This window comes from Callospermophilus lateralis, chromosome 2, assembly GCF_048772815.1.
Source record: "Callospermophilus lateralis isolate mCalLat2 chromosome 2, mCalLat2.hap1, whole genome shotgun sequence".
Lineage (NCBI taxonomy): Eukaryota > Metazoa > Chordata > Mammalia > Rodentia > Sciuridae > Callospermophilus > Callospermophilus lateralis.
In genome coordinates this window covers 3,312,511-3,332,617 of record NC_135306.1, presented here as the reverse complement: position 1 = coordinate 3,332,617, position 20,107 = coordinate 3,312,511, and the positions used below count along the sequence as shown (strand labels likewise).

At 56.0% G+C, this 20,107-nt stretch overlaps 2 protein-coding genes across 5 annotated transcripts in view; one reads left to right on the top strand and one right to left on the bottom strand.

Annotated features, from left to right (window-relative positions):
- The first annotated feature begins 7,285 nt into the window (after window positions 1-7,285).
- Window positions 7,286-9,166, top strand: Brd3os (BRD3 opposite strand). The gene has a single exon (XM_076843037.2). It carries the CDS (start codon window positions 7,988-7,990, stop codon window positions 8,240-8,242), a length of 255 nt encoding a protein of 84 aa, XP_076699152.1. The 5' UTR covers window positions 7,286-7,987; the 3' UTR covers window positions 8,243-9,166.
- Window positions 9,167-10,620: 1,454 nt separating this feature from the next.
- Window positions 10,621-20,107, bottom strand: part of Brd3 (bromodomain containing 3) — a 30,180-nt gene continuing 20,693 nt past the window's right edge. For 3 of the 4 annotated variants that reach the window (XM_076845129.2, XM_076845133.2, XM_076845130.2), the window contains exons 8-12: window positions 19,637-19,828; window positions 18,277-18,509; window positions 15,526-15,818; window positions 14,462-14,587; window positions 10,621-13,538 (exon numbers count right to left, since the gene is read on the bottom strand). In XM_076845129.2, the coding sequence (XP_076701244.2) occupies window positions 13,423-13,538; window positions 14,462-14,587; window positions 15,526-15,818; window positions 18,277-18,509; window positions 19,637-19,828 (960 nt within the window). In that variant the 3' untranslated portion in view covers window positions 10,621-13,422. The remainder of the gene's footprint in view (window positions 13,539-14,461; window positions 14,588-15,525; window positions 15,819-18,276; window positions 18,510-19,636; window positions 19,829-20,107) is intronic. The other variant, XM_076845131.2, reaches the window with a different exon arrangement.

Genomic DNA, 20,107 nt, shown 5'->3' with positions numbered 1-20,107 from the left:
ATGGGCCACCAAATGCCGCAGTCTGGCTGGGCACAAAATAACTGAGCCACCACAAGGCACTTGTAGGTTCAAACAGGAACTACTTTATTGCACTCCACACAAGCTTCCTGGGACCTCTCTCACCCTCCACCAGGCTCTGCGAGAACTCAACAGGGAACTCTGTGAGAACTAGCGGGCGCCCGAGGCAGCAAGAGCCGCCCTATTGCAGGAGTCCCCCTATTGCCTGAGCCTCCCTATTGCCAGACAGAAGGGGTCTATATACAACTGAATACACAGCCTGTTTCAATCCAGCATCATCCAGTCACAGCAATTATACACAGCTTAACTTAATTATCATCATCTTAATGGCTCGCTGGCGTCACCTCTCAACCACTCCTTCTGGCAAAATGCTAGGCACCATCCTGACTCGGCTGTGGCTCTCAACACCCCAGCCCACCTGTTTCCCACCTCTTGGCCACCCCACCAGCACTCCCGGGCCTCATCCCAGCAGGAAGGAGAGAAATAGGGGAAGAGAGTAGGAGAACAAAGGAAGCCTAGGACACATTAAAAGGAGCAGACCCCTCGCTTCGCGGGGTACCAGATACCAGCTATGGCCCCTTCTCCCCTGGGGGGGAGAAGTCTGTTACCCCTTGTTAGTAAACCTGCTGTATATGCTGGCCTTGGTGTGCTTCTCCACTGTTCAGACTTCAACATGTGGGGGAGCAAGTCTCGTCACCGATAACCGGTGGCCTCAGAATGGGATGGCGAGGCTGCAGTTGTCAGTAAAGAGGGCGGGATGGTCCCTCGGCCCAGGAATCAGCTGTGGAGGCTGCCGAAGGGAACTGCAGCAGGTCAGAGAAGGGGGATCAGATGGGTGGCAAGGTTCTCTGGAGCTCTGCAGCCTGGAGCTGGTGAAGCCGGTTTAGAGGGGAAGTCGGGTTCCCTGCTGGGCCCTGGGAGCCCCTCCGCCCCATCCCTGCAGCAGGCAGAACCTGACTGGCAGGCCAATCAGTGGGCAGGACCTCCGCTGTGGCTCTCTGGGATGCAGCAGACCCCAGTGGCCAGCCGGGGGCCTCCTTTCATGTTCTTGTCTGTGAATTCGAAGAGTGAGACCCACAGACAACAGCAGACGGCAGTGAAGCGGTAGAGTTTTTCAAGTGAGAAGAGAAGCAGAGTTCTCGGCAGGTGAGAGGGGCCTGTTGGCCACGGCCATCTAAGTGTCCCAGTCAGGGTTAGGATGGCTGCCAGGGAGGGCCACTGACCACTATCTGTACTAAACAGGTCCTGGGAAAGCGCCCAGGCTGCGGGCTCAGCCTGTGACCTTCTGATTGGCTGTGCCCTCTTAGCCCGTGGGTCTGCCAGCCCTTCCCTTCTCCTTCCACTCTGGGGCAGGAGTCAGCTGTGAGATGTTGCTGCAGGTTGATTTCATGCAGTGGCCTGTTCAATCAGAGAAGCCTCTTTTGTGGGGGCCCATTTCCTTAGCAGTCTGCGTGTTCCTAGTAGACTATCTTATTCACTGACAGCGTCAAAACACTGCAGTTAACGTGGGATACAATGCCCAGCCCAGGCCCAGTCCCCGTGTCAGAGGCATCCCACAAGGTCCCCACAGACTACACCTCCCAGTCCTCCTCAAGATCACAGGTTTGCAACAGGAGAGATAGTCTCTCCACCTTCCAGAAGGTCCAAGATTTCTTCCTTCTCCCAGAGAAGGGAGCCGCCGACCCCCACAGAATGGGCTTTCCAGTGGCCAGTGTGCTGATCAGACCACACCCCATTTGGGTTGTTAAATATGGCACCCCCTTTTTTTTTTTTTTTTTTTGGTACTGAGGATTTAACCCAGGAGTGCTTTACCCTTGAGTCACATCCCCAGCCCTTTTTATTTTTTGAGTCAAGGTCTTACTAAATTGCTTAAGTCCCCCTTGCTAATTTCCTGAAGCTGGCCTCAAACTTGCCACCCTCCTGTCTCAACCTCCAAGTGGCTGGGATCACAAGCATGAACCACCACATCTGGCTCTGTTACCGATTTTTGACCCCAAAGCCTGGGTCCTTTTTCCCTCTTGGAATTGTGGAACTGATAGGACTGAGCACTGGCCAAGCGGAGATGGACATTTGATTCTTATTGAAGAATAGAAGTGGGAGAGAAGAGGGCAAGTCGAGCTTTCCCTTGGGCAGTGGGAGACTATGGATGTGGGTGAGCAAGTGGGGAAAGGAGGACTCAGAAAGGGGAGGACACACGTGTCTATAATATGATGAACTCAGAGGTCCCTAGAGGTCACTTTGGTGGCACCTTAGGTTTAACTAGTGTTATGTAGCCGCCTGGAGAGGAACTTTGGGCTTGGAATCTTCTGTCCTCAAAGACAAGCAAGACTTGGGAGGGGTAACTTCAGCTGGGCCACTCTGCCACTAGGGCCAGGACAGGGCGACAGCCCCAAGGCACTACATACTTCTGTGGAGAACGTATTTCTAGGTTAGATGCATTATTTTGTATAGGACTTTCATACTCACGTTTTTAGTCAGGTCAACCAGTAATCTCCCTTCCCTACAATGTCCTGTGAGGGTTAGTATGAAGGTCATAAAAGAAGTTATTCCCTCTTTTGCTAATGCCAGAAAACTGTGTTACTCCTTCCTTAAATATTTGGTGGCATTCCCTAGTGTCACATCAGCACCTGGTGTTTTCTGATGAAAGGTTGTGAATTTATTGGCCAAAGCAACATACAGAGAAAGATTTCTCAAAGAGTAACCAGCTTATTGGGGAGTACCAGAGTGTCGGGGGCGGCCAGGTACTGGACTGGCATTGCACCCTTCAATGCAAATGGACTTCACCTCTGCTGGGACAGGAAAGATGCAGCTCTGGGAGTGGACATCACCTGGTGGGGCTCACTGACTGATGGACCCAGCCTAATTCCCTCTGAAGAGTGGGAGCCGTCTCGTCACAGAGTCATGAAAAGTTGATTTCTGTTTTACTATAAATAACCGCAATTTCTAAACTTTCTTGGAATGCCTGGCTTTCCCTGACCAGAGAGCTACCCTCTCTGAAACTTCAGCAGCGCCTCATAAATTCTAGTGTGGGGTCTAAATTTACTCCCTATCTTGAAGTGTTGAACCATTTAGATCATTACCTACTCTCTGCCTTTGTATTATGCTTGTCAAATCCTGTTTTCTATAAGGTCTCAAGACACCCGTTTGCAGCTTTTTGTGCTATAAACCATGCTCCTAGAGAGCTAGGGATTGTCATCTAACCCACGGATTTTGGGAGAGACAGTCCCGACTGGCTGGAATTACAAGCTTGCTTTAATTTGATTTAAAATTGGAGTCAGTGGTCTTTTCTTTGCCTCATGGTTTAATGTGACACCCACCTGTTTGTTATAATCCTACCCTTTTGCTCTTTTTTTGGATAGAATGGTCCATGAAACAGCTTTCCCCAATAACAACAGTTGAGCCTCAGAACGTGCCCCCACTTCTTCTCTCCCCACCCCAGCATCTCGTGTTTTCCTCCTGCCCCCCTTTGTGGGAGCTTGCAGATGGAGGCAGGGAAGCCATCCTGATACCCAGAAAAAGGTATTTCCATGTCTGTGTGGTCATTTTGTGTCACCTCAAATTCACCCCAGTGACCCCGGTGTAGCCCACACTGGACAATGCTCCCATGGGAACACTGTCATGGAGCATCTTCGAGGAGGTTGAGTAAGGGTGTTGCTGAGCCAGGCTGGTTCTGCCCCTGCACAGGTGGCCATGCACTGAAATTAGTTTTGCAAAAGACAGTTCATGTGCAAGCGACCATATGTGGAGGGGCGTGGATCAGGTGGGTTTTTTGTCTTGCACATTCAAGAATGAGATTCGAAGACAGCAGAAGGTGAGAGAACAGGATTAGGATTTATTAAAGTGGCCTCAAGCTCCTGTGGCTGGAGGGGAGCCTCGAGGTTGCCAGTGGGTGCTGTGATCTAGGGGTTTCTAGGTCTAGGGTCAGCCCTGCCCAATCCCAGGTTAGATCCTTAGCACCGCATAAAAATATAAAATAAAATAAATTAAAGGCATTTTGTCCATCTACAACTATTTTCAAAAAGATTTTAAAATCCTGGCATTTGAAACAACATAGAAAAACCTTGAGACATGCTCATTGAAAAAGCAAAACAAATAAACAGGAAAAAAAGAAGACATTATTCTCAGCCAATCAAACCAGACACAGAAAGATAAACACTGCATGGCTTCGTTGGTATGCAGAACCTAAAAAAGTAAGCTCATAGCAACAAGAAGCAGAATGATGGTCATCAGGGGCCAATATTAATCACACCCTATAAGTTTTGATATGTGCTGTTATAATTCAATAACATATTTAGTGGTTGTGGTAGTGTGCACCTGTATTCCCAGCTACCGGGGAGGCTGAATCAGGAGGACCACTTGAGCTCTGGAGTTGGAGGCTGGACTGGGCAACATACTGGGACCCTATCTCAAAAAACAATAGTCCCAGCCGGGCTGAGTGGAGCACGCCTGTGATCCTAGAGGCTCGGAGGCTTAAGCAAGAGGATCCTGAGTTCAAAGCCAGCCTCAGCAACTTAGCCAGACCCTGTCTCTAAATACCTTTTTAATACCTTTATTTTGTTTATTTATCTTATTTATTTATTTACTTATTTTGTGGTGCTGGGGATCTAACCCAGTGTCTCACAGGTGCTAGGCAAGTGCTCTACCACTGAGCCACAGCCCCAGCCCTAAAAAAATTTCTAAAAAGGGCCGGGATGTGGCTCAGTGGTTAAGTGCCCCTGGGTTCAATTCCCAGTACAAAACAAAAAACAAAAAACAAAACAACCAACCAACCAACAGTCCCTTCCTCCTTGGCATCACATCCTGAGCCGCTTCCCTCGGGAGGCCCTTCCTCCATGATGCTCTGCCTCTCCTGGACCCAGAGCCATGGTGCCCACAGCTGTGGCCTGAACCTCTGCACCTGCTGGCAATTCAGCCAGGACCCCAGGCAGGTGAGCAAGCACTCTACCTTTCAGCTACCTCCCCGCCCTCCAGGAACCTGGAAACACTGGAAACGCGATTCTCAGAGACCTTTGCTCCAGACACAGAAAATAGAAGAAAGAAGAAATTACCCAGATGTATTCTGGATTCAAGACTCAAGAAACAATCTATTTTCCTTTAGATTTAAAAAATGTAAAATATGAACAAAAGTAAGTGAAGATTTAAAAACCACTAAACGTTTTCTATTGAGTCTTTGACCCATGAGAGATTGGAAATATATATTTTTTTCCTCTGAGGTTATTGAGGTTTCACTGTCAAAAGAGCATAATGCAATGTTTCCATATATGTATGAATAGTGTGCCACACTCACGCTGACCCCCATACCCCTTCCCCACAGCCTCCGTGTGTGTGTGTGAGAGACAGAGAGAGAGAGAGAGCGCCCCACGCAGATCTCCTCTCAGCCCATTGCAAGCCTAGGGTGTGCTGTTGCCCTGCTTCTGCCAGTTCTTCTTCAGTGCTTACTCAGAGCTGAAGGTGCCAGTCCTCTGGCCAAGCCTCCCAGCACCCGCTCTCTTGCTTGTTCAAGCTTCTGTGTGGTCAGTTTTGGTTAAGGTCTTGGGTAGTTGTGAAGAACACGCATTTACAGTTGCAGTTGCGGGTTTGATGTTCTTTGGGCATCCGCAACGTTTTCTGAATTGGTGTTGGAAATCCTAATAAGCTGGCCACGGTGGGGGCGCCTGTAATCTCAGCCGCTCAGGAGGCTGAGGCAGGAGGATCGCGAGTTCAAAGCAGCCTCATCAAAAGCGAGGCACTAAGCAACTCAGTGAGACCCTGTCTCTAAATAAAATACCAAATAGGGCTGGGGATGTGGCTCAGTGGTCGAGTGCCCCTGAGTTCAACCTCCTTTACCAATCAATCAATTGATCTTCAAGAAGGAAAGGAGAACCTCACCAGGGTCCAACTGGAGGCTCATGCAGAAGGAACAAGCTGATTTTCAGCAGCACTTCCAACAAGCAGCATGCGGGTGGGCTGGTGGGTGATGGATGGGTTTGCCACTTTTTTGTGTGTTTTGGTACTGCCTATATTTGAATCCAGAGGAGCTTAACCACTGAGCCGCATCTCCAGACTTTTTTATTTATTTAAACACAGAGTCTCTCTAAGTTGCTTTCGGCCTAAATTGCTGAGGCTGGCTTTGAACTTCTGATCCTCCTGCCTCAGCTCCCAAACGGCTGAGATTACAGGCCTGTGCCTCGGCGCCAGGCTGACACCCTTTTTTGAAACAGTATGCCTCACACATTTAATAAATCAAAAATACCTGAACCATTACTAGGGCGAGAGGACAACAGAAATACAATATTTCTGACAAGAGTAACTAAGCGAGCAGCGATACAAAACACCACCAGAAAAATGACAGGACTAGGGTGGCGGTGGCTCTGGGCTCCTCCCCAGCTCCTCTAGCTGGACTTTCTGCTCTCTCCCAGCTCCTCCTCTGGCTCTCTCCTCCTCCCGCCGCGGCTCCTCTTCTCCTAGTCTTCTCCCCTCCAGTCCCTCCTCCTCCCCGGCTCCTCCTCCCCTCCCCAGCCCCTCTCCCTCCCCGGCTCCTCCTCCCCTCCCCAGCTGCTCCTCCTCCCCGGCTCCTCCTCCCCTCCCCAGCCCCTCCTCCTCCCCGGCTCCTCCTCCCCTCCCCAGCCGCTCTTCCTCCCCGGCTCCTCCTCCCCTCCCCAGCTGCTCCTCCTCCCCGGCTCCTCCTCCCCTCCCCAGCCCCTCTCCCTCCCCGGCTCCTCCTCCCCTCCCCAGCTGCTCCTCCTCCCTGGCTCCTCCTCCCCTCCCCAGCTGCTCCTCCTCCCCGGCTCCTCCTCCCCTCCCCAGCTGCTCCTCCTCCCCGGCTCCTCCTCCCGGCTCCTCCTCCCCTCCCCAGCTGCTCCTCCTCTGGCTTCTCCTCCCAGTCCGCTGCTCCTCCCCGGCTCCTCCCCTTCCCTGGTTTCTCTTCCCCCGCATCCGACCCAAGTCCTTCTCCCTCATGTCCGTCCCCTCCTCATCTCTGGGTCCTCCCCGGCTCCTCCCCGGCTCCTTCTGCTCCCTGTCCAGTCGTCCTCCCTAGCCCCTCCTCTAGCCCGGTCCCCTCCTCCGCACCCAGAGGCGCACGCGCGGTCTCCTGGCTGGTCCCCGCCCCGCGGAGGGATCGATGGTCCGAGCTCATGCGCGCCTGCTCGCCCTCGGCGCTCGGCTTGCCTTGCCTGCGCGTTGCCGTGGCGACGCGGTCGCGGCCCCGCCCCCGGCCGCTGCCCGAGCGCAGGCGAGGCGCCGAGGCGTGGGGGGCCAGCCGGGCGCGCGCCTGCCGGGCGGCGTGGGGTCCCGCCCCGCCGCCCGCCCAGCCCCGCGACCCGGGCTCGGCCCCCGCACCTCCGGGGAGCGCGAGGTGGTGCGGAGCGTGGCCGGCGGGTTCGGCCCCCGGCCAGGGCGGCCCCGATGCGCGGCCGTGGAGCCTGCCCCTGCGGCCTCGGACCGGCGGCGCCCACGGCCTCTGGCCTCTAGCCTGGCCGCGCGGGGAGCGGCGCGGCGCGGGACCCGAACTCCAGCGTATGGGCGCGCGGCGGCTCATCCCGGGCCGGGAGGACTAGTCAGTGCACGGCCTGCACACGCCGCCTCTCCCCGCGGGTGTGGCTGCACCGCGCGCTTGTGCCCGGGCCTGGAAGTGTCTCCCGCCCAGCTGTCCAGGCCGCGGCGCGGAGGCACGACGCTCGACAGGCCCCAGAGTGGTGCCTCGGCCTGCCCGTGTGGGCACACCACTGTGCTCAGCAGCCGTGACCCGTGGGCCGTCCCGAATGGCGCTGCAGGTGGCTCACCAACTCCCAGAGGCACATCTCCTTTCCTCGCCACGCCGCCCTGCTAAGGATGTGTCCTGCAAACAGTTCGAACCCCTAACCTCCCCCAGTGCGTTGGACAAGGCGTCCTCAAACCTGGCTGCCGCGAGAGTTGTTCATTAGTCCAGAGTGGAGCAGCCCGCAGCCCTCCGCACGCGAGGTCGGCCCGTGCAGGAGCCCGCGCTGGGATGAGCTGCAGAGTCCCGCTGGCAGAGAAGGCCCTGTCGGAAGGCTACGCCCGCCTAAGGTACAGGGACACTTCCTTGCTCATCTGGCAACAGCAGCAGCAGAAGTTGGAATTTGTGCCACCTGGGACATACCTGAGCAGGAGCCGAAGTATGTGGTACTCACAGTATGGAAACGAGGCCATCTTAGTCAGAGACAGAAACAAGCTTGAGGTCTCCCGAGACACAGGGCAATCCAAGTTTTGCATAATTATGTAATTCCAGTGTGGAAAGCTGCACTCAAGTGCCAAGCCTTGAGGAAAAGGAGACTAATCTGTTCCGTGGTCCTGTTCATTTCTTGTTGGAGATCTTAAAGACCACGAAGATTGAGCTCCTGTGTAAGAATACAAGAAGCCCAGCTCCAGCCCTTTAGCACAGATCAGTGCAACTGGTACCCAGAGATTGCTGGGGACCTTTGTAGCCCAACATTATGACATGCCGCTGCACCAGATGCTGCAGGGAATGGAGGGCCTGGGCACTGCTGGTCTCTGTTTCTGTTTCCAGACAAGACCAACAAGAGTGGCTCCCACCTTGCAACCCCCCTTCAAGGTTTTCGCTTGCTGATTTGCTTTGCTGGGGTGGAACCAGGCCTCATGTTTAATAAGCAAGTGCTCTGCCACAGAGCTATGTCCTCAGCCCTCAAGGTCTTACAGGTTGTTTGAGTAGTAACTTCTGCCTGGTGAAGAACAGGTGAGATCCATCAGCGTGCATGTAGTGGCCAGTGGCCAGCCCAGCAGAGGTGGCACCTCAGTAGCCATAGTCCAGCACAATCCTCACTGGCCCAGACACTGGCTCACAGGCAAGTACATCCTGAACCCCTTAAAGAAACTCCCAAATTTTAAGCTCCACGGGAGTTGCCTACAGTGCTTTCAAACATAGTCCCGTGGTTTAGAAAGGCAGGTTCCTCCCTGGATGGATTATTTTGGTCTTTGTACTCTGAGCTGCAGCTGCCCGACGTTTGACTTGTCATCTCTGCACACGGGCAACAATGCCCACCTCTGTGGGCAGTTTCCTCAAGTCATTTTGAAAGAACTTGCCCCCTGCTGTCATGACCATCCCCATGGCAGTGCAGATGTCAGGTGTGCTTTGTCCGTGGATTCTCTCATCTAAATAAACATCCTTTAGGATTCTCCTTCCCTCTCATTTTTTAATGTGTTCTTGATCTTACTTGGCTTTTGGTTTCTTGGTGCTACCTAAGGACTGCTAAAGCCCTAGTGCCCCAGAGAGCATCGCTGTCGCAGTGGGGTGCACGTCTCCATGCTCCTACTTTGAGGGCGTCCTCCGTCCATGCATTCCCTCCACTCAGCTGTCAGACAGGGCCTGTTTCTGCCTGTGACACCTGGCAGGTGGCCAGCGGTAGCGCCCAGCTCGTCCCCATTGCACGCAGCCTGTCCTGAGCGCAGCGTGCTTGCTCACTGCGCTGGCCAACACCACAGGTCAGCTGCAGCCTGGGCTTTTCTGCTTGGCCCCTGGCCTGCTGGCTGCCTCAAACTGGAAGGCTTAAAGTGAGACTTCCTGAAGTGCCCCAGTCCCACAGGGGATGCTCAGGGCTGGTGGACTATCCATCTGCTAGAGGAAGACTTAGCAAAGGCTCACCTATCAAGGGGACCTGGCACTTGGGAACTGTGCCAAGTCTACTAGGTAGTTTCTGTCAACAGGTTTTCGGTTCTTTTGTGTAATCCCTGCTTGGGAAGAAAACAAGCTCACACTTATCTGCAATACCTGAATGCCACCTGCTCACTGCATCTATGACTAACCTAAGGACAGGTCAAGGTCAGGTCAGCATGGGACAACACTTAAATGGGTTGGGGTCTGAGGATACATCAGCACAGGGAGGATAAGACTCACTGGGCCAGTCTCTGGAGGGGTCAGCGGATGCAGGCGACAAACAGGCCTCCACCCATACATGGGACAGCTGGTGCTAAGCTGCTTAGGCTGCAGGAAGGTGCCATCTTCCTGAGGTGGACAGGCCAGTGCTACGCTGGAGAAGGCTGGTCTGAATATGAAGGATCAGTGTCAGTAGGAGTGACAATCGGCCTGACTCAGCTGGGGTGGGGGTGGACAAGCTCCCCGGCCTGTGCTGGGGCCAGTCACTTGAGTACTTCCTCTCCAGGAAGATCTGGGACCACTCTCCATGGCCATCTTGAGCAGTGTTGGAACCTTGTCCAGACCTGTTCTTGGTGCACTCCGATCATGCCTGGCCCGCTAGACCCAGAAAGAGGGCTGGATGCCTATACCACAGGCAATGGCCTCAGTGTAGCTGAGGCCCGAGGGGCAAGTGCTAGGGGAGGCCCAGCAGGGGGAGTGCCCGCATCTTCTGAAGGCAGTCTGGGGTGGGGGCAGGGGCGCAGGAGACGGGAGCCTGGCACACTCTGGCACACTCGAGGTCCCAGGTTCTCCCGCCTCACACACAGCAGCCTGTCCCACTAGGAAGGAGGGCGGAGCTCTCAGGGAGGCCAGGCGGCACCCCAAACCCCAGTGCCTCAGCCAGGGGGAGGGCGGGAGCTGTGGGATGCTCTGGGTGTTCTGCCAAGAGCTTCACCATGCGGCCCGAGTCAGGGAGCCGCCGCAGAAAGCACAGGACAGCACACAGTTGGCCTTTTTCTTCTTCTTTTTATTATGAAAACAAAACAAATGCCCCAGGAGAAGGGTCCATGATTACCAGAAACATCAGAGTACTCTCTACCATTTTTATTCTGTGGTGTTGAGGCCAGCATTGCAATAAACAAGCTAAACTACTTACACCGGACTCTTTTTCAGTAACTGACATTTACAGGAATATACTAGAAACGGCACTAAAAAGTTAAGAAAAGTTACGGTAAACTTGCATGCACATCATACAGAAAAGTAACATTTTAGATATAAAAAGGAAAATGTCCTGTGTTAGTGTCATCAGGGAACAGCGGTACACAGTGGGTGTGACAGCCTTGAGGTGGCATTGCTTTTCCCAGTGACAGTAAAAGGCGGGACGCTGAAAAGAACAAAACCAAACGAACAAGAAAACGCATCTCGGTCTGTGAGCAAGCCGGGGGGCGGGCCAGCAGGAGGGCCTGGGCCAGGGGCCACCCAGGCCTGGCCTGGCCTCCAAGGCTCCTCCTGCCCTTCCTGCGCCCTTCCCAAGGAAGCCTGCCGAGAGCTGCCCTACGGCTCTCCGCAAGGGACAATCTAGTGGAGCCACTGCAGTCCTCCTCACATAGGTGAGTGGGGCGCCAGGCGCCCACAGCTCACACCAAGGGTCTCAAGGGAGTCGCTGACCCTCCAAAACTGAAGAGAAACAGTGTTGAGTCTGGACAGAAGGCCTGAAGTTACAGCACCAAGAGCTGTGCGCTCAGTGTGGCCACAGCCTGGGAGCCGCCAAGCCAGGGACCCTGCAAGAAGAGCGGGTGGCGGTTGCGTCAAGCATGGTGGACAGCGGGCCACTGCACCGACTCCAGCTGCTTCTCCCGGGCCAGCTCCCACGGGTGACACCTCACTACCTGCAGCTCCCCCAGGGACCCTGGCTGGGGACTGTGCCTCGCCCAAGAGTGCACTCCTGGAACGTCACCACTCAGATCCTGTGCAAAGACCTGTCGATCTCGTGTTAATTCCTTAAAATCACAGTTTAAATATTCTATTAAAGATCTATTTAGAAAATACCTTTGAAAAACAAGGGTAACTTTTAAAAATGGAACTTTAAAATCCATTTATATTTTTACTATAAACAAAATTGACTTAAAAGTTTAACAAGCCAAGTGGCAGAATTGCCGGCAGCCCACCAGGCACTCCCACACCCGCGGAGGGCCAGGGACTGAAATGTCACCTGCCCAGGGATGCCCACGACCAGTCCTATATTCACCCAGGCGTGCCTGTGGGGACCACGGACCATCAGACCAAGCCGCCGAGGCATGGACCCCACAGCCCCTGGGGCCCTCATCTGGGGGTCTGTGAGGACACCTAGGGCAGGCATTTCTCCAGCAGGCAGCACTGTGTGGAACCCAGGGTGGCCTCCATGCCTGGGCAGACCGGCCAGGCCCCTGGAGGCTTGGGTGAGCAGGGGGCAGGCCGGCCAAAGCCACAGTGTGCAGAGCTCAGCTGGGCAGAGCTCAGCTGGGCCAGACGGCAGCCTCCAAAAAAACAGAACCAAACAGAACCTTCCGTTAAACTCTGTATATTATTACTTTTTACAATAGAAAGTTAAAAATCGAGCCTTTGATTTACTATACATTTCTTTTCTCTCAGATTACAAAGCTTATGTTATAGAACTGGGGTTCCCTAAGTTGATTTTAAGTCTTAAAGAGACCGTAAGTGAATTACGAGAGAACTGAACCAACGTAAATACCTAAGTGTGCCGTAGCTGAGAGGTGTCCCCCTTAGTAAGTCTCCAATGTTACAAAAACAAAAGCAGAAACAAAGTAACCCACGAGAAGAACCAAAAAAGCCACCGGACTCAGGAGGAGCACACAGACGGATGAGCACCAGCCCGGCAGGCGGGGAGACCGGGGCCCGGAGGCCGGGCCCGGAGGCCAGCGTCTCTGCGACTTCTCCTAATGCACTTCTTTCACGGTTTTGTTTTTCTTTTTTCTTTTTTTTTTTAAAAAATGACCAATGATGTTAATAAATAAAGTATTTATATATACATAAACTAGGGAAGTGGTTCCAGAGTGTGCGGCAGCAGCCAGGGCAGCACTGACCAGATGGGGACACACGGGCTGGACTTTTATAGAAAACCGCTGAACCTTACAAAAAAGTCTCTCTTTTTTTTAATTTTTTTTTTTTTTTTAAGTTGAGGTAAAAATTTCAGTGTTGGAAACCCGGACGCCGCACATGCAGTAGCTGTGTTCCGTCCTGGAAGCTCCTGCTGCTGCTGCCGTGGCCAGAGACCAGACGCCCGCCCGCACACCTGCCCCACGACACACTCGGCTGTGGAGCTGCACAGCGCCTCGCTAGGCCCAGTGGGGCCTCACTAGCAGGCACACCTGTCCTTGGCCCTGGCAGGGGTGACCGCAGTGGCACGAGGGCTGGAGCCCAAATGGCAAAGATACCACACGCTGGCAAAGCTTTCAATATAGTACCCACGTCAGTCTCCCTCCGAGGACAGCCCAGGTTGGGCTGGGAACAGGGACTCTGCGAGGTCCTTCAGATCCTGCCTCGCAGGGGTCCAGGGGTCGCCGTCAGGTTAGCATCTGAGGCCGTTGTCTCCAAGCAACTGAACCGAGTTACGAAGAAAAGACTAGCGGGGCCACACCTTCTCGGAGTCCGATGCACGCACAGGGAGGACCTCTGACCTACTGGAGCAGAACTGGAAGATACCATAACACTGAATCAAAGAAGACCTGCACACCATGGAACAAAGCAGTGTATTAACCATGGGCACCGCAGGGCTCGCTGTGAGCATCCTCCACCTGCTGCTTCCAGTCCCGTCACTCGGAGTCGCTGCTGTCAGAGCTGGACCCGCTGGAGCTGCTGCTGCCCGACTCCGAGGAGCTGCTGCTGCTGAGCCGCGATGGTCCCCCAGAGGGCGCGGAGCCGGATTTCTCTGTAGGAGACACAGGGCGGGGAGCTGGGGACAGGCACTGCACACCACACTGTGTCACAGTTCACCCCCTTCTTGGCCTAGCGGTCAATAAACACCCGTTGAGATGAATTCACGAGGGCAGTGAGACCACTTCAGCACGCTCCAGACAAGGGACAAATGCAGACTGCTAAAGGGAGCTGGCACTGCCTGGGGAGGGCGCCTCGAGAAGCCTCCCGTCAGGGCGCAGCCACCAGCTGAGGGACAGCGGTGCAGGCCTTCCTGGAGCACCCTTGCTGCCTTCCACAGTGCTGGCAGGGGCACTGGCCATCCCAACACGAGGCAGAGGGGCCTCTGCAAGGCTGTGGCTCTCGATGGGTGTCCAAGCAGGCCAGACTAGCCAGGGACTGGGCTCCTGCGATCAGCCCCGAGCCCATACTATCCCCCAGGTGTGTCTCAGCGGCCTGCTCCTGGGGTGTTCAGGGAAAAAGACAGTTGCTCTTTCTTCAAGGCCTCAGAAAAGGGAGGCAAGGACTCAAATACCCGCTCGCCTAGCCACAACTCTTGGGTGTGCACCAAGCAGAGGGCCCGGCTGGGACAGCCCCCTGCCTTCCCCATGTAACGCCCCGTGTAGAGCGGGTGCCTAGCTGTGGTGGTCAGGAAGCTTGCTGCAGAGAGGCTGGGAGGCTGCCCAACAGATTCCAGGCTCTCCCTGCCAGCAGGGCCATCTGCCTCTGCCTCTGGGAACGTGGGGCTTGTACGTATACCTCACACGTGGAACCCCCGTGGCCTGGGCTGGGGCCACACAAGCCACAAGGACAAGCTGAGGCTTCAGGGGCTGAGTGCCCCATCTCAGAGCAGAGCTCACTGGCGAACCCAACCGCACGCTCGCACCCCTGGTGACCACTGCCCTCCAGGCAGAGGGCACGGGGCCACCCCGTGGGTACCTTTCTTGGTGGGCTTCTTGCTGTTTAGCTGCCCACTGACGTCCTGTAGCCGCTTCTCCAGCTCCTTCTTCTTCTCCTGGGCCAGCTCCTCCTTTGACTTGGCCGCCTGCTTCTTCCCGCTTGTTGCTGTGCAGGGACAGATGAGCACTGAGAGCCAACCAGGGGCCGCAGCCAGGCCTCACCTGCTGTGCACCACTGCTTGACCCCAGGCCAGTGCATCCCCTCACAAAGCTGCGCCCAGACCACGAGCCACAGAAAGGACCAGATGACATGGAACCACACCCTGAGCCCTGGCCATGTGCAAAGCCTTGTTTTTAAGGCTTTTTTTGAGGATTCTGAAGGGGAATGGGCCCTTCCCACCTACTACTAGGTGCACAGAAGAGGCGTGCCACCCGCTTGTGGGAAGCACAGGGCAGTCCTAAGGCGGAGCCCCAGGCAGTCCTCCCTCATGGCGACACCTGCCTATCCCCTGCCTGTGCTGCAAGGCTATTGTGTTCTGAAGTCTGGGCTCCATACCTGACGTGTCACTGCCTCCAAGTGGACAGGTGACTTACCTGGTCTAATGTGCTGTGGCCACACAGGCCACATGGATAGGCCATCCAAGGGAAGGAGGCTGCTTGTGCAACTGCACGCAGGTCACGTGAGCTGCCACCCTGCACAGCCTGTAGGGCTACTGTGGGACCACTAGGGTCTGTCCCCAACCTGACTCCAGCACCTGCAGACCCAGTAAAATCACTGACTTTCTAGGGCTGTCTGGGGGGAGGGCTGGAGTCCACCCTGTGGACACTGGGCCCCAGTCCAAGGAGGGAAATCCGCCCCTGCAGCTGCTACACAGCCCCAAAGAGAGCCTCGGGAAAGTGTGTGATGACCCCAGCCGGACGCTGAGTGAGTGGTGGCCGGGCCATCTGGGATTCTGCCTTCCCTAGGCAAGGCTGAGGCCTCAGAGCAGGGCGAGAGGGCTGCAGAGGCTCAGCCCCTGCCAGATGCTCTCAGGGCACAGCGTGGGGGGCCGTGAGGACAGAGGAGGGAGGAGGGAAGGGGCTGTGACCCTCCAGGTGACTTACAGAAGGGCTTTCTCTGCTTTTTCTGTAAGCAAGACTTGACATATCTCTCCAGTTCCCTTAAGGTGGTGGGTTTCAGAGTCTCGAAGTCGATCTCGATCTCATCGGGGTTGGAGTCCCTGAGGGAGGGCTCCCGCGACTGGATGATATGCACCACGCGGCCCAGCTTCTCCCCCGGCAGCCGGTTGATGTCCAGGCTGAGCTGGCGCTTCTCATCGTAGCTCATGGGCAGGCCCTCCTCTTCCTCTTCGGAGTCGTAGGATGCAGACGCCTGCTTGCTGCCCTTCTTCAGCTGTCTAAGGCACAAGACAGAGAGCATGGCCTCCAGTTCCCAGCCACCACAGGCTGGATGACCCCTGGGGGCAGAGCTGCTGGGCAGACCCTGCTTTAGAGTCTCGGTCATGGTCAGGGTCAAGACAGCTGGCCTGGCCTACAGCCCGCTCCCCTCAGCACCCCACAGCACTCTCAACCAACACCCAAAGCAGGTGTCCATGGCCAAACGATCCAAAAGAAGGCAGGGAGGGGGACAAGAGGGTTGGGGGCATCCAGACCTGCCACCAACTGCAGGACCACGCATGGCTCTGGCACGGCCTGCAGCGGGGAGGAGGACAAGAGCAGGCCTGTCCCAAGTGCCACAGGAGCAGGCTCCGAGGAAGCCCACAGCCACACCTGCCTCAGAAGTGGGCTTCAGAATGAGGGAGAGCCTCAGGGAAAGGTCGTGACCAGGGGTCTGCTGACCGAGGGGTGTCCAGAAGCCAGGCCTCACACGACATCAGACTTGCACAGTTCCCCCAGGCCAGGAGTGACACGGGAGCCAGCTGCCAGCCACCCAGATGGGCACACTGTGCTCGCCTGGAGCTCGGAGACCACCCACCCTAGGAGGACATCTGCCCTCAGAGACACGCCATGTGAAATAAACCCTAGCAAAAAAAAGTGTCGGAGTCACAGAGCAGGTCCCGGGACCTAATGGACTTAAACAAGAACCCAATCACAGCAGGAAAAATCCCCAATGTTCAGAAGTTAGACGACCTAGCTCCAAATGACCCAGTGGTCAAAGATGGCGTCTTTGACCGAATGATGCAACCAGAGTCCTTCTGTAGCCTGCAGCCAAGCAGACGGCGCTCATGCGAGGTCAGACTGCCAGGAGCGCCCATCAGCAAGGCCCAGGGGAGCACTCTGTGACCGTGTCCTAAGAGCCTGCAAGGACAGCGGACCAAGTCTAAAAGGCAAAGCAAGAGCAAAGGCCAGAGGTGAGGGCAGGAGAACAGTGAAGGAACCTCGGTGCGAGCAGTGACACCCACAGTGTCCATGCAGACTCCCAGCACAGGGATGGAGAGGCGCATCACGCCTGGTCTGCAGGTGCCAGGGAACATGACACACAGCCTGCATGCAGACACGTCCCAAAGGGAACATGGGAAGACACACATGGGCCTAGTGAGCTCACACGATTCATATCCCAGATCATGAAAATACTTGAATTTGTGCTCACAGACTTTCCAACAATCAAAACCTTTAGGTCCAGATGGTTTTGCTGGTGAATTCTACCAAACGTTTAAGAATCTATACCAATCTTACAAATCTACCCCAGAAAAGAGAAGAGGGGGTGCTCTCGTTTTCGTAGTCCCTGACCACTCTGAGTGTTACAGTCCACTTTTTTCCTTGGGTACTGGGGATTTAACCCACAGGAACTTAACCACTGAGCCACATCCTCAACCGTTTTTATTAATATTTTTTAAATTTTGAGACAGGGCCTTACTCAGTTGCTAAGGCTGGCCTTGAACTTGGGATCCTCAGCCTTTGGAGGTGCTGGGATTCCAGGTGCGCAGCACCACGCCTGGCTTTTATATGTCACCATTTTTGCAGCTGGCATAATACTGGTACCAAACCCAGAAAGCACAAAGAAAGCCAGAATCTGCAACCCCCCTCCCGAAGAGAGGAAGGGAAGGAGGGAAGGAGGGTGTTGGGAGTCAGAATGTCCCCTGGCATTTTGCCAGAAGTAATGGTTGAGAGGTGAGCCATTAAGATGATGCTGGATTGATTCAATTGTATATAGGACCCCCCCCCACCCCCTGACCGACTGAGGCAGGAGGAGAAGTTGGAGACAGGAAAGCACACCCCAGACTCTCCCACTCACCAGCTCTATCTCCCCCGAGCCACCAAAGCCTGACCACAGCCCTGCATCCACACCAAGGCCTGCCGCTCGGATTCCCAACAGCTGGCAACTGCTACACCAGCTGCTGCCCTCACCCACAACCAGCTCCAGTGAGGTGTCAGGGTCTGGCCACTTCAGTCCTTGCTCTCGGCCCAACCCCCTTCTCAGCTTCCTCAGCAGGACAATTCTGCCCTTACTCCCAAAGGAACACACCTGCTGGCCTCCAGGTGCTGCCCAGCAGGGGTTGCCCACCCCCCACCCCCGCCACAGGGCGAGCATCCTGCAGCTCCTCAGGGTGGCCACGGCAAGAGCTCATCAGAAGGCTGGGTGCCGAGGCACCACCCATCACACCGACCCCTGCCCTACCGGGTGGGCCAGAAACCGAGAACACAAGACCCCCAGAAAAGACCCCTAGCCCAGATCAGGAAAAGGCCCCAGGTTCTTGACAGGTGGAGGTGGACGCAGCCCGGAGCTGAGGGCCCTCTGGCAGGTCTGGCTGTACGCTGTGTCCGGGAGCCCTGCGTGCATTCCCAGGCAGCGGAGCCCAGGCAGCCGAGCCCAAGCCCCCACCCGCCCCCCGCCCCCCGGGCTGCAGGGCCCACCTGCCGGCTGTGGTGCTGCTGGCCTTCTTGGCGGGAGCCTTCTTCTGCGGAGCCTGCTTGGCCGGCGGGATGCCCTTGGCCTTCTTCTCCTCCTCGGGCTTGGCCTTGTGCTTCTCCTTCTCCCTGTCCTTGTCCTTCTTCTTTTTCTCCTTCTCCTTCTTCTCCTTTTTCTTCTTTGGTTTGTTCACGGGGGCCTGAGACAGGGCGGCCAGCTGCTCATGCACGGCCTTCAGCTGGAAGAGAGTGGGCAGCTGAGTAGGTCTCTCTGCAGGCCCTGGGCACAGGCTGGCTGTGCAGCGGGGACAGCCAGGCAGGGCAGGAAGCTGTTCGGACCCTCTTCCTGGTTCCAGGAGGCTGCTGGCAGTCACTACCCCTCTGAGGCCATTTCTTCACCTACAGGGCACGGGGCACATTGCCCAGAGCAGGCAGGACGCAAGAGTCCTCAGCAACAGCAGCTGGTGTTATTGCTACCTGTTTTCATTTTGTGTGGGTGAGTGTGGTACTAGGGATCGAACCCCAGGGTGCTCTGCCACTGGGCGACACCCAAGCCCACCTTGCTATTCTTTAAGGCAGGGTCTGAGTTGCCCAGGCTGGCCTGGGACTTGCCGTCCTCCTGCCTCGGGCTCCCGAGTGGATGGGATCACTGGTGTGTGCCAGCACACCCAGAGACTATTAGTGCCTTCAGGTGAGAATGATGCTGGAGGCGCAAGTGCCTGAGCAAGACCACTCGTGCAGGAGGCATGCAGGAGGGGCGTGATCCAGGGCCTGCAGCTCACATTCCCTGTAGCCACCCTGCAGCCCGCAGAGCTGTGAGCTGCACCCTCATGTCAGCAGCCTCCTCTAAGCCAGGGAAGAGGGGCACCAGGTACACGCCCTGCAGGTGAGCAGATGGCCTGTCCCATGGCCTCTCTTCATGCCAAATCAAATGTCCAGCCTAGTTCTGGGGAGCAGCCCTGTGCTCATAGCCAGTGTTCCCTCTGACGCGATGCCCCCCGCCCACAGGGCTGGCTGTGCAGGGCAGGGAAGGCAGGGCTGGGAGGGGAAGGAGGGCAGAGCTGGCCAGACACTCAGGGGCAGCAACCTTTCTGCTCAGAGCCAGAGACCCCACCCCAAGGCCCATCAGGTCTCTGAGAATGTCCAGGGCACATGTGCCCATGCAGTGCCACGTGCTCTTGTGGTCAGGCTCTAGCTGCGCACACGTGGAAGGCGCCTGGCCCCCCAACCAAGTCTTCCAGCAAAGCCCATTGAAGGACCACTGGGTTGCACTGATGGACACTCAGTGGGTGGGAGGGGAAGCTATGACCGCAGCAGACCCTCGGCAGACAAGCCTGAGCCCACGGTGAGCGCAGGGCAGCCTCACCTGCTCCTGCAGCTCTGCTAGCCTCGTGGCTCGCTCCTCCTCCGAGTCAGAACTGCCCGAGTCGGAAGAGCTCTCCTCACTGCTGCGGCTGCTCTCAGTGCCCTTGCTGACCACGGGGGGCGTGGGTGTGGGCAGTGCTGGTGCCTCCACCGGCTCATCTGGCATCTTGGCAAACCTCATCTCAAACACGTCCTGGGAAAGAACAGGGGCCATCTTGAGTATCTGGCACCCAGAGGCAGCCCCTCGCCATGGCCACCATTCTGGAGGCCCCCGTACACACACAGCTGCCTGGTGGCTTGGGATGAGGGTCAGGGTCTGCTTGCCTGGAGTGCTGCGTTAGCTCCCAGCTCACCGCCCTCCTTCCCAGGTGGTTTCTGAATGCAGGCCTGGGACCAGAGCCAGAGCCAGCCTTCCAGAGTGGGGCACACAGCTCTCCTGGTTAAGTAAATCTGCAAGGCTCTATGGTCAGGT

What these genes read in the sequence shown, in the direction of transcription:
- Brd3os (XM_076843037.2), top strand. Translation starts at nt 7,988, where the DNA reads ATGAGCTGCAGAGTCCCGCTGGCAGAGAAGGCCCTGTCGGAAGGCTAC.